The 13,112-nt window shown below is 39.6% G+C and overlaps 1 protein-coding gene across 3 annotated transcripts in view; it reads right to left on the bottom strand.

Moving 5' to 3' along the window:
* Positions 1-13,112, bottom strand: part of rph3aa (rabphilin 3A homolog (mouse), a) — a 47,086-nt gene that overhangs the window by 6,751 nt on the left and 27,223 nt on the right. For 2 of the 3 annotated variants that reach the window (XM_066650849.1, XM_066650851.1), the window contains exons 4-8: positions 11,108-11,191; positions 3,980-4,109; positions 3,378-3,416; positions 3,074-3,283; positions 736-909 (exon numbers count right to left, since the gene is read on the bottom strand). In XM_066650849.1, the coding sequence (XP_066506946.1) occupies positions 736-909; positions 3,074-3,283; positions 3,378-3,416; positions 3,980-4,109; positions 11,108-11,191 (637 nt within the window). The remainder of the gene's footprint in view (positions 1-735; positions 910-3,073; positions 3,284-3,377; positions 3,417-3,979; positions 4,110-11,107; positions 11,192-13,112) is intronic. The other variant, XM_066650850.1, reaches the window with a different exon arrangement.

Here is a 13,112-nt window from a genome sequence, read left to right as displayed (position 1 = left end):
ATAGTAATTAGCCGTAACAAGAGGAATGGCCATTGATATTTGTGTTATTTGCCATTATATATTTAGATTTTATTTTTAAAATAATGAAGGAGAAAAAGAATTTGAGCACATATTTCTCCTCCATCTTGCCTAGAAATTATGACCAGAGGTATACATGGGCGGCCTGGTTTCTCCTCATTATGCAACACTGTGGGATTGTTTACCCCTCTGACACAAAGAGTCGGTGGGTTTCTGTGCTTCTGAATGTTGTGAGACCCTCTCCAGATCAGGGAGAGGAGCTGTGTATGAGATGAACGTTTTCATCTTTCCCATTTGTTTACATTAGTGCTGCGCTCTGAGACCAGACCATCGGTCCCCAATATGGTATTTATGCAACCCATGAACAAATGGCAGTGTTAGCAATTAGCATTTTTTAGGGTTTGCTGGATATTTTTCCAATGTAGAGAAAAGACATTTAACCACGCAAAAACCATTCATCCCAATGCTCCTTTGTGTTCCTGGTTCTATACAGAACTGCTGCTTTTGCCAGAGTCCTTGAAGAACCTTTGTTCAGGGTATAGGATTCAAATGATTCAAGATGAAAGAGAATCACTGCTGGATCATAGAGGGTGCATACACTGTGTGAATGCAAGGATTCTCTGAGGGAGGGCAGAGCTGCATGGTAAACAATTTAGTCCAGTGAAGAACCTGTAGGGGAGAAACGCGAGCATGTGTCAGAGTGGATTAGTGTCTTACTGGCGTCGTCAGAGTCGTAGCTGTTGGCATCCTCCTCCTCCTCAGTGGTGGGGGGAGGGGGCTGGCGCACAGCCAGGGTGTTGTTCATAAATGGGGGTCGTGTCTCTTTCTGCGTTGTGAGTTGTGGTTTGTTCTCCATTGGCAGGACTCCTTTCTCAAGACTGAGAGTTTCAACTGCAATAGAAACACATTACACCTTCCTCAGGTCTTTGCCCCTGACCAGACATTATTGGGTTCAGGTGTATAATCCATTCCATTAAACACATAGTACTGTTTAAAAGACAGCGTCATTGACTTGTTTCCAATCAAAGCACAACTTCAGTACAGTTTTTCATTTTCATTTCAGTTTATTATCAGATGATTTCTGTTGAGGACAGGGAAAGTCAAAGAATAATAAGTGACCGTAACTGATTTAATCCTGTTCAGGGTCGCAGCTTGTCCAGAACACCCTCCATCACAGGGCATCACAAATACACCCAGTGTCTCACACACTCAGACTGGACACTTTTGCATAACAAATCCACCTACCAAATATTTCTCCTCACAGACGTGCAGGGCTTAAACCCAGGACACAGCAGTATGACCTGAAGCAGCACTGTTCCACCCAGCAAAAAAATATTGAACGTTTTTAAGAGGTAAATAATGAAGATAAAAAAAATAAAAAAAAAATTCACTGGATAATGATGGAAAATTAAATAAAAATGCGACTCCAAACAACCATAAAAAACCTGGTAAGTCATTATCACTACTTCATCAAACGGACAAAATTAAGGTCAACTCTTGCTTCACATCTGAAACAAATCCCAGCATGTGTGTCTCACAGAAACCAACTTCTAAGACTAAACTTTGTAATAGTTGAAAAATGTCCTTGCAGTCTTTGGAAAAAAAACCTTTAATTAATTAGATGTTGACAACTTTGTGTGGTTTAATGTTAAATACGTACTTGTTTAAATGTACCTTTGACTGCAAGTTAATTTGAAGAAACACTAGGAAAGGTTTGGTATTTTTGTTCCTGGGCTCCCCCTACAGTTCTTTCATTCATTAATTGTCTGTAACCGCTTATCCCCTTCAGTATCGCAGTGGGTCCGCAGCCTACTCGGAATCACTGGACGCAAGTAGGGAACACACTCTGAAGGGGGTGCCAGTCTTTTGCAGGGCGACACACACTTACACATTCACACCTATGGACACTTTTGAGTAGCCAATCCACCCACCAACGTCGGAGGAAACTGGGACACTTGGAAGAAACCCACACGGATATGGGGAGAACATCCCAACTATAGTTGCAGAGTGTAATTCTGCATTATAAACATTTATAGGACAAATGTCCTTAAATCAAGAGAGGGGGCATAGTTTCAGTGTACATGTACATAGTGCAGTTTCTGCAGTGTTGAGTCCAGAGTAGCAATGACAGAAACTCTATTCTCCCTACTACATGTCAGTGGGTCATCACGACTATTTTATGAAGCTAATTTTAAGACATATTTTTCCTTAAGTTAAAGTAAATGTGATCTCTGATTTTTGCACAGTATTGTACCGTTCCTGTATAAACCATTTGCTAAAACTGCCAATCCAAATTTGTTACATCATCTTTGCTTTTAATTACACTGTTAAATCATTTTAGAACAGTGGATACCAACTGTTTGACCATTCTGGCTTTATACAAGATTTCAGCAGCTCAACAGTCATTGGTTTCCATTTCTGTTTCCTTTTTCTCCTATTTGAGATTAATCTGACATAAGAGACATAAAAAAAACATGTGTCTAAAATCCCAATATAGCCCTCCACAACCCATTTGTACTTTCTTACATGTGCAAGTCACCCACGCCATGGCCACTGATGCACCCCTATACAATGAGAGCCATTGGCTTTTGCATTTATTGCTGATAATAACCTGAATGATCCGTTTCATCTTTGGCGCAGAGAACTTGATGTCTATTTTTCATGAAAACAAGCTGGACCCCTCTGACCATTGCGCACATTTTTACTGTCTATTGTACCTTTTAAGATGAGACTGGACTCAGAAAATTCAGCAGACTTTCTGCATATAATTGATGTATGTCTTTCTTCTTGCATAACAAAGTTTCAGGTTGCATTTCCTGATGCAGTAGCAACCTGTGTTACGTGATAATTTTCTATAGAACTCTTCAGTATCACAGTAGCATCAATTCTATCTATGGTAGAAGGTGAAAGACCTAAATTCTTTACATTTACACACTCATTTACACACAAACGCTCTTTTTTTTAGCTTTTTGACTTTATTTATTTGTATGAAATACAATCAAGGTCAATTAACTATTTCAAAAATGGATTTGTTCTTACCTTCACATCTATTTACCTTTTTGGGTTAGTGTGGTAGCTGAAGATGGCTGTGATGGTCTAAATCTCTGGACAGGTTCTTCTTTCTTTTCTGCCGTTAGATTAATCTGTCTCTCTGCAGCCACTTGCATTTGATCTGAGCTCCTGTCAGTCAGTCTTGCTCCAAGCACTACTTGTTCCTTCTGGACAATGACACAGTGTTCCTCCTGCTCAATAAGCTTCACTTCTGCTGAGTAGGAACAAACAGGAAATGATATGCCATTTTTCAAGGTTTATTCATGTGATATTAGGTCTCACTGAAATATTTTCAAACAGGCACTAACCTGAAAAGTGCTGCCCTCTGTCGAGAAGCTGAGCACTGTCTAAATTCAGAACAAATGTACAAAAGACAAGTGGGTAAATATGGTCAGTTTTACGCTCTCAGAAAAACTGTCAGTGGGGTGGTCTTCATTTTCCCCTAATCACACAATGCTACCAAGCATGTAAACACTAGCATATGCTTCCTCCAAGACATGTTTTTTCCCCACTGAACACTTTAACACACTTGGAGGAGAACAACAATAACTGCCTAATATTTTAGATCAGTTAACAAACCACCACTTTGGCTAGCATTGTGCTGTGTGATGAAGGGAAGGGGAGGGCCATGCTAGACTCAAAGTTAAACAGGATAAAACTATGAGAAATGTCTAGGTTTTTATTTTTAAACATGCACATATTTTCTCTAAGATATAGTGTGAAAGATTAAGGTACACACTTGTACATTAGGACCGTTGTTGTACCTCTGTAGGGACATTTACAGCATTACACAATAACTGTACCTTTACAGCATATTCACTTTTTCTTTAGATATCTGTGACGGTTTCCAAGACCTAAGAGAATTTTCGAGACATACTGTCAGCCATGTTAAGAGGAAAAACCTCCAAACCTCCATTTTGTGTGTTGACGTATGGAGTAGCAGGTGTGTTTAAGTGTTTCTGCTTGGAGATTGGCAAGGGAGCAGGCAAGACCTGCTGTGGCAGCCCCTTGAAGAACCACGCACCCGACCGCTTCAGCATCTCGAAAGAGAGAGATTAAAGAGGATAAGTATCAGAACGTCTTTGATTCCCTATCTTGCCCATGGACGATTAGAGACAACGGTTATTGTCTGGTTGATGGTATCAGTGAAACAGGCTGATCCAGACTTCAAACAACCAACAGCCTGAGGGAAGATGTACTACTATAAACTATTCGTTTTTATCTCAAATATCTGATTTGTTCTCTTTCCACAGTTGCCTTTCCCCCCGGCACATCTTTAAAGATTTTATTTGCAGTAATGTAATACAACTGTAAAACATGATCTCCAGATACAATTACATTTCCCGTGAGGGTATGAGATTTATATTAGCAACTCCTTGGGAGTAACTGCACAGTATGCATTTTCATAACAAAGCAGACTGGTGAGTCCAGTGGTGCATATATTATAGGCCTAAAAATCTTGCTCTATACAAAAACCTTTAAGGAAAAGCGCTGACAATATTTCTCTGATTGCTCTCTAATGATGGCTAATCACTGTACTACACAAAGAGACTTGAAATGAGGTGAGCTATAGTGTTAAGGGCTGTTGCTTAGAGACATACTACCCTACTGAATGCTTAAAGCCCTTTGTAAGTTACCACAGCTACCTATGACTTATGAGTGCAAAACTGCATAAGTTGTAATGAAAAACATCTAGCAAAGCCATTACGGTGGTCTGCTGACAACAGGCCCCACCATGATATGGGCCCATCTTTACTGCCAGTAGTTACATCACCGCTGTCATGTTTCTGAACCCATTCTGTGATGATACATGTCTTGTGACATTGTGCATTATCGTGCTGCGAGCGTCCATCCAAGTGTAAACTTTAGCCATGAAAAGATTAACTTGCTCAGCAATGATTAAATATTTATATATGATTTATATTTACACACACCACAGTAATGTGACAAGAAAAGCCTGGTTCAGATTATGTATTTTGAAGACAGGATGCACTACAATCATTTTGAAGTGGACACATGGGAGTAGGCTGATGGAAAAGTGGGTTGTTTTGCTAACTGGCTAATTTAGAAGGAAGCAAATTAGCTAACATCACAGTTTGGACAATGTATAGCAAGTCTGTATATATTATCCTCTACTGCACTGCATTTCTTTATCACCATGGGGTTTTGACATTCATTTTCCATCCAATGGTTTGTAGATACCCCTTGCAATTAGCTGTATACGTATTAATTTAAGATCATGTCTAATGCTAAGCATTGCTAAGAGGGGTTTAAAACACCCACAATGCATCAGTGAAACAGCAGTCACTATAAATTAAGCTCTATATGTTTTGGATGAGTTAGTGTGGTATTTGTGATCCAAAACTGGACATCCAACATCTGTACCTGACTTTGCTAATGTTTTCTTGCTAATTGTAATTACATTCTCACTGAAATGTTCCATCATCTAATGTACAGCCTTCCTGGAAGAGTAGAAGCTGTAACTGCAACAAACTCTCAAATATTATAAAAAAATATGGGAACAATGTCCCTATTTACATTTTCAACATTTGGAAGACACAATTATTCAGAGCTATTTACAATTATTGATCACATTTCAGATGTAGGTGAATGTAGCGTTAGGAGTCTTGTCCACGATTAGATTATATCTTTATATGAACTACTGGTATAGTGTGGTGTTCCTATCTGAACTGAGAATTGAACCCTAGTCTGCCATGAGAAGGGCAGCAGAGTTATCCACTACACTGTAACCAATGCAGAAAGTGTACACTGCTGGAAGCGAATGTAAAAAGATACAATATCAATGAATATAATATTAAATAGTAGTCCAGATGGTCCCTTTAAAGAAACACTAGTTAAAATGTGCTCCTGGGCTTCCCCTACTGTTGCAGAGTGTAATTCACTTTTATAACACTGTACTGAAATTAAGGTGAGGGTTGGGATAGGTAACCACACCTCCTCCTTTCCTTACCCTCCTCCAAAAGTTACATAGTCTGCTGAGCCTTTAGTAGCAATGACAGAGGTTCTATTCTTCTTATTAGCAACTAAAAATAAAGGTGTTGGGAGTGCTATAGCTATGGACCCTCTGTACTACAGGCCCCAACCCTGTTGTATCTAGTAGAGACGCCCCTGAGTGAGACACTACTACAAAACTACAACATGTAAGCATGAATATTTCTTAAGTAATGTTGACCCACACTGAAAACAGCAATGGGTTTAAAGCCCATCTTTGAAAGCCAGAGTATGAAACTGTAATTCCTCAGGCATCATAGTGATGAGGATGCACTGGATTAGAGGCAAACGTAATGCTGGAGCTGTGTGCTCTATGATCCGGCTGCATTAGAAGAGGCAGTCTGCAGGCGGCTCTATGACAACAGTGACTAACCGCGGGTTACATCATCAAAGGTATGAATCATCTCATTACATTAAAAGTGCCTCATAAAGTCAGAGGTGCTGAACCGCGCCATCATACACAAACAGACAAGCATGCACACTGCTCTAATTCTAGAAAAAAAACAGCATGCGTTTTCGCGAACCCCTCCATATGCCACATATATTTTGTGGACATGTGTTTGACTCATGGGTGGCACTGCAGATAATGTAGCTGTCACACAGCTCCAGGGTCCTTTGGCTGTGGGTTCAAACTCTTCCTCGGGTCACTGTCTGTGAGGAGTTTAGTGTTTTCTTCCTGTGTCTATGTGCATTTCTTCCCACAGTCCAAAAACCCCTGTTGGTAGGTAGACTGGCTATTCCAAAGTGTCCATAAGTGTGAGTGAATATGTGCGCATATGTGAGTTGCACTGTTTTTGACTGGTATGTTTATGTTTTGCACCCATGAGTCTGTACAATCCAGACCCACCCCAAATGTGAATAGAATGAAGCAGTTAAAGAAAACAAATGAATAAATGTTTGAATCATGAGCTTGTTAAAAATGACCAGGTCTTAATTAAAGGGAGATATTCTTGTGAAACTCATATGCCATGATTTTATCTATTTATTTATTTATGGTTCAGGATCATTTCCTCCATTTCTGTGTATTTCTTGTACTACAGGGTAAGAGCTTGTCTTGGAAAATGCCACACAAGGCAAGGAGATCGCCAAGGATTTTAAACGGTCATATATTAACACCTCTATCACCCACATGAAAACGTAATTGATCTCCTAAATTTAATAACTGGCTGTGCCACCTTTAACTTAACCTTAACTGCAAGAAAATGCAAACTATAACTGGAGAACAGTCTTTCACATCACTGCTGAAATAGCTATAAGGGGGACATATTTTGAATTTTCAGGGCATTTGCTCATTAATTTGGGGATCTGGAGCTAATACCAACCAACAAACTGTGAAAAAAAACAACCCAGTCATTTTGTTGTGATCTGCTTATATCAGAAAACAAGTCATCCTGATTTTCTTCTGCATCTTATATTGAGTGTCGATATTTTAGAATTGTGCCGCCTTCTTGTGTGACTCTTTGCAGTATCAATACTGGACCAGTGTTTATGTTAGAGCATGAAAACAAGAGCAGAAAATAAAAGTACTGATTAAATATGGTGAAAACGAGAATGGAGAAGAAAGAAAACCAAGCAAAAATGGCTAAAAACCTTGTATAAGTTTCTGCTCCTCACTCCTGGGCTCTTGTGCTTATTTTGAGCTATGGCCCATTCTCATTTAAAGGTGCTCACATCGGCTCTTCTGAAGAGGGCCGTTTAAATAGTGCTGTCTAATTAGATTCATTCATTCATTATCTGTAACCGCTTATCCAATTCAGGGTCGCGGTGGGTCCAGAGCCTACCTGGAATCATTGGTCTAATTAGAGCCTTGTGGTATTTTGACCAAAGAATGTAACTGATGTTTCCTTAAGACACAATGGGACTGTGCTATTTTGTGAAAAAGGGATATAATATGTCTCCTTATTACCTTGCCTAGGCCTCTCCAAAACCTTAATTAAGTGGTAGATCTGCTCTTATGCTTCAGATCGTGTTCCTGTTGCATGAATCAAATTCACTTGAATTTCAGTTCACAGACTGAGGGCTAGATGTTCTACAGGATTTTCTAGTAGAGAGCAGAATTCATGGTTATCTCAGTTACGGTCACTGAAGCATCACAGTATTCCAACACCAATGTATCACATACCCGCCACCTTATTTTGCTGGCAGGTTTTTATTGTGGGATGCTGTGTACACTTTCTGCTGTAGCTTTATAGGGATCCCTTTGTCCTACTTGTGACCAATTTACAGAATATTATTACGAAAAAGCCTGGTGTCATCAATGTGGGGAATATGACATGCATTTTTATGGTTCTCTTGATTTGCAGAGGTTTTTTCCTTTGCAACTCTCCCATGTATACAATACCAAATCTGGTGTATCTTTGAAAGCTAACCTGATCTGAGGTCAGTGAGGCCTACAGTTCCTTAGATGTTCATCTGGGGTTTTTTTGTGACTTACTGAATGAATCATCACTGTGATCTTGGAGGAATTCTGGTACTCCAGCCACTTCTGGGATAATTCACCACTGTTTCATGCTTTCTCCATTTGGATTTAATGGCCCTCACTACGGTTCACTGGAGTCCAAGAGCCATAGAAATGGCTTTGTAACTCTTTCCAGACTGGTACACTGTGTAACTTTCTTTCTCAGTGCTTCTAATTCTTTTATTTTTCCTTTTTTTTTTTTTTTTTTTTTTTTTTGTTTGATGCATAGTGCTCAGCTCAGTTCAGTGAGACGTCTACTTTAAAGGTGCCATTTTATATGTTTATATGTTGACATGCTTTGGTCAAAATACCACAAAGGTGAAATAAAGTGGCGCACTTCTCAGCCTGTCTAACCAGCCATGTTCTGAATGACTGTTTTCAGCACCTGTTTTTTCAAATGTAATGAGCCACGCATTTCACCAGAGCCCTATTAGAACAGCATTGAGAAGCACACTACAAAAGCTCTCTTTTTTGCCAGCTTTTACTCAGGGTTCGTTCCTCTTTGTTCTTGTTACTGCTCAGGTCTCAGTTCTCTGATCTCATCCTGTCAGTTTATGTGGTTTAACCCTACATTTGTAAGCTCATATAAACTGGACCAGCCGCCTGAGTGGAGATACTCAGAGGAAATGGGGGTTTATTTGGAATGTTTCCCCTTATTAATTAATACGTAGAGTAAAATCGGAACATCTTGTTTGATCCCATGCTTTGTGACTCAGACAGACCATGAAAAAACAGTGTGTGTTGTTTTATTTTATAGTTTGTGATATATCTGACACTATAGATATACAAAAAAGTGTTCAGGATATGTCCCCTTTAATTAATTCCAGTTATAATCTAAGTTTATCTGACTGTTTGATCTGTTATCTAAGGAAGCAAAACATATTTTACTCGAGGGGCCAGTTGGTTTTATATTTTTTTCCCATGTCCTCCCTGTGTCTGCATGGTTTTCCTCGGGGGTCTCCAATTTCATCCAAGAGTCCAAAAAACTAGAGGTTAGGAGGTTGGCTACTCTGTCCTGGTATGTGTGAATGAGTGTGTATGTCAGTAAATCTCTGTATGTGTTTAGGCCCAGATATGGGTCACTCTATCCTGGGTAAATCCCCTAGTGTCTGATGCAGTCCTCCAGGTGGATTGTTGTTCCTGGTTGAGAGTGCGCTGTACACATCTAGCTGCCATTTCTCTGCCACTGTGTGTTGATTTCAGTAGTGAATGGAATGGTGTTCTGTGCAGTGTTGATTGAAAAGTGTCCTTGAGTATCTAGCAAGGTGTTAAATAAGTGTAATAGTAAATAAATAAATAAATATTTTTCTCCCACGGGGGAGTAATTATCATATTATAATCTCGCAATTGTATTTCTCCTAGTGCAAGGTCTTTTCTTCCACTCGAGTAGTGTTTTTTTCCTCATGAGCGGTGATTCTTCCTCGCATTAAGTGCCTTTACGCACTGGTGGGTTTTGACATGGATCTGATGCCATACTGAAGAATGTTTTCAAAAGCTAATTTCAGCCTTGCATAGTCACTTTTTAAGGTGCGACAGAAAATTCAGATGGGAAGCTTTTGAATAACTGCAATATTATCCTTGTCAACTGAACCATTTAAAATGGAACTAAAAGTCATTCATTCATTATCTGTAAGCCTTATCCAGTTCAGGGTCGCAGTGGGTCTACAACCTACCTGGAATCATTGGGCACAAGGTGGGAATACACCCTGGAGGGGGCGACAGTCCTTCACAGGGCAACACACACTCACACATTCACACCTACGGACAGTTTTGAGTCACCAATCCACCTACCAACGTGTGTTTTTGGACTGTGGGAGGAAACCGGAGCACCCGGAGGAAACCCATGCGGACACAGGGAGAACACATCAACTCCTCCGAACAAAAAAAATTTGTAATTAAAAGCAAACATCTGCCTCTTAAAATGATATTTAATGTGGAAGGGAAATATTGATAAGGATGACAATATCAGCCTTTCTCTAGTCACACATCATGGTGTAAAGGGTAAGTCCAACATGGGAGTGGCTTATTTAAATATTTGATTATCTTTTGCAAGGGTAGGTAGATGGATGGTGTAGTGAAATTATGTAAACTTTTTCTGCGAAAAAATATTAATTACGGCACATTTCTTTAGCTATTAAGTTCCAAAAACGAGTCTTGCGCTCATTCGTGTAATTCCAACTTTCCTCAATTACAGATTGCTCCTTTGAATAACTAACTACTTACTATTTCACATTTGGCAGTAACTGAAAGGGTATGTTTTGAGTATCAGGTATATGTACGGAATTTTCACTAAAGATGTCTATTATCAGCGCCCACATGGTGGAGTGAAGTTTCATTTTCTGTCCCTTGCTTTAATCAAACACAGACCAAAGACCTAGTTAGCATATATTCAAGGACAACTGATAGATCCATAGTTGCCATTTGCACACTAAATAATCATGGCTTAATCAGGACTTCTTCACACCAAACCAAAGCTCAACACGTATTTGTGTCATTATTTCTGCTGAAATATGTGCTTATTGTCTGACCCCACCAGTCCGAGGCTGATGTTATTTAAAGTTTCCTCACCTCCTTGTGTTCGCTGCAGATCTTGCAAAGCCAAACCGGAGTGGAGCGACCGTAGCTGCGAATGCCACACTTGGTGCACATATGCTGCAGGAATGAAGGGAGAAGACACACATATCAGGACACACAAACACAGGCCTCAGGAGGCTGTGCAGGTGCAAATCTACTCACACAGTTCAGATGGCATCATTCTCCATAACACACCACAGAGCAATACAGCAGAGCTGATATGTGCAATATCTTTAGATTTGTAAATTTAATGTTTTTGTTAAGTCTGTGTGCACCCCGGAGGCTACAGCACATGTTGGAGCACTTGACACAGTAAATCTCATACGACTGAATTGTCCACGTTTATAATTAATTGCATTCAGTGCATTCACCTTACAGATGTAACGTGGCTCAAATCCTGTTTTATCCTAAATTTTGTTTAATTAAATTCAGTTTTTGTGTGTGTGTGTGTGTGTTTGTCCTTTAATTCTTCCACCTCAGTGCTTCTCATAAGTGTGTGTTTAAATGACCTATATCTTTATATCCAGTGTGAACATTAATGTGCCCTGACATGACTCATATTCGCATGAGATAATGACCCACATATGCATGCATGTGCATTCAGTCACGGGGAAACGATGCTTGATCTGAGGATTCTCATTCAAGTTGCAATGCCATTGATCAATTATCATTAACCTTCTATCTCCAAAAAGTAACTTCACCAAAAATAACAACTTGCTCAAATTCTCAACTTGCAAACTTTAAAAGAGTGAGGTTTTGTTAGAATTTATTTTGGACTGCTTCTATTGCTTCATTCATCATGAAATTTCAACACAAATAACAACCTCAGATCCTGAAAACCTCAGATTTTTATATAATTGTAGCTCTGTAAATCTCTGTGCCACAGATCAGAACGCAAACCATAACTTGTGGTCCTACAACAGATGGAAATATCTAATAAAACACGATTCTACTATAATAAGATCCCAATTCACTGTACATTCTCAACTCCCTATATTCATAAGTTTAGGGACAGAATGTCAGCATGCCCGTGGTCAGAGGTCGGAAGACACAGCTCAATATTTGGGGAAATGTGTTCAAAATCTAGAAGAACCTAATGAAATCAGGGGGTGTTCAGAACAATCGCTTTCTGTTGTCATTTATGAAGCATGAGGCTCACATATGACATTTGATACTGATTATGACAATACTTAATAGTTTACTGTGCCCCAAAATACACACAAAAGCATGCATGGATGGATCTAGAATACACATGTTGTAGGATATTGTTCCAGGAAGAAATGACCATACTGGACAGTTCCTGTAATATCAGTATGTACAGTCCAAAATTGCATAAAATAGCTTATAAATAGGCTTAGTCACCCTAATATTGTGGGCCTGCGTGTACTAACAGTAGTCACAACACTACTGTCACATTCCCAGAACCATTTAGTGATTCATGACTTGGCGTGACATGGTGCATTATCATGTCCATCAGAGTGTGGACAAACTGCAGCCATGCGAGTTTGAGCTTGGCAGCAAGTTATAACCACAGTCAGATGATGTATGGCCTTATCCAGTTTGTGTGTGATGGTGGCAGTGTACCTATTAAACAAGCAAAAAAAAGTGTTTTTCAGACTTAAATGGGACATATTTTACCCCTTTTCTCACAAGTGAACAAAGTTCTGGGGTCTTAATGAAACATCTCTGACATGGGGAGTCCCAGCTCGGTTCAGTCGTGAGAGCCCAGGAGTAAGGAGCGAAGAACAGAAACGCTGGTTTTTCGCTTGGTTCTCTTTGTTCTTTGTTGACATTTTCACTATATTTAACCAGTACACTTATTTTTCTGTGCTCATTTTGTTTGCTTTGCTCCTTCCATCTTCATCCTCTGACATAAGCACTAGTCCAGGTTGTTGACTAGAGAAACTCAGACAAGAAGATGGGACAGTTCCAAAGTGTCTGAATTCAGAGCAGAAGATCAGAACGAGTTATTTTACCATATTTGTTCAGACTTATGTTT

The sequence above is a fragment of the Hoplias malabaricus genome, chromosome 18 (assembly GCF_029633855.1).
Source record: "Hoplias malabaricus isolate fHopMal1 chromosome 18, fHopMal1.hap1, whole genome shotgun sequence".
In the NCBI taxonomy this organism is placed as follows: domain Eukaryota; kingdom Metazoa; phylum Chordata; class Actinopteri; order Characiformes; family Erythrinidae; genus Hoplias; species Hoplias malabaricus.
The sequence above is the reverse complement of the archived record's forward strand: the minus strand, read 5'-3'. Positions and strand labels throughout refer to the sequence as shown.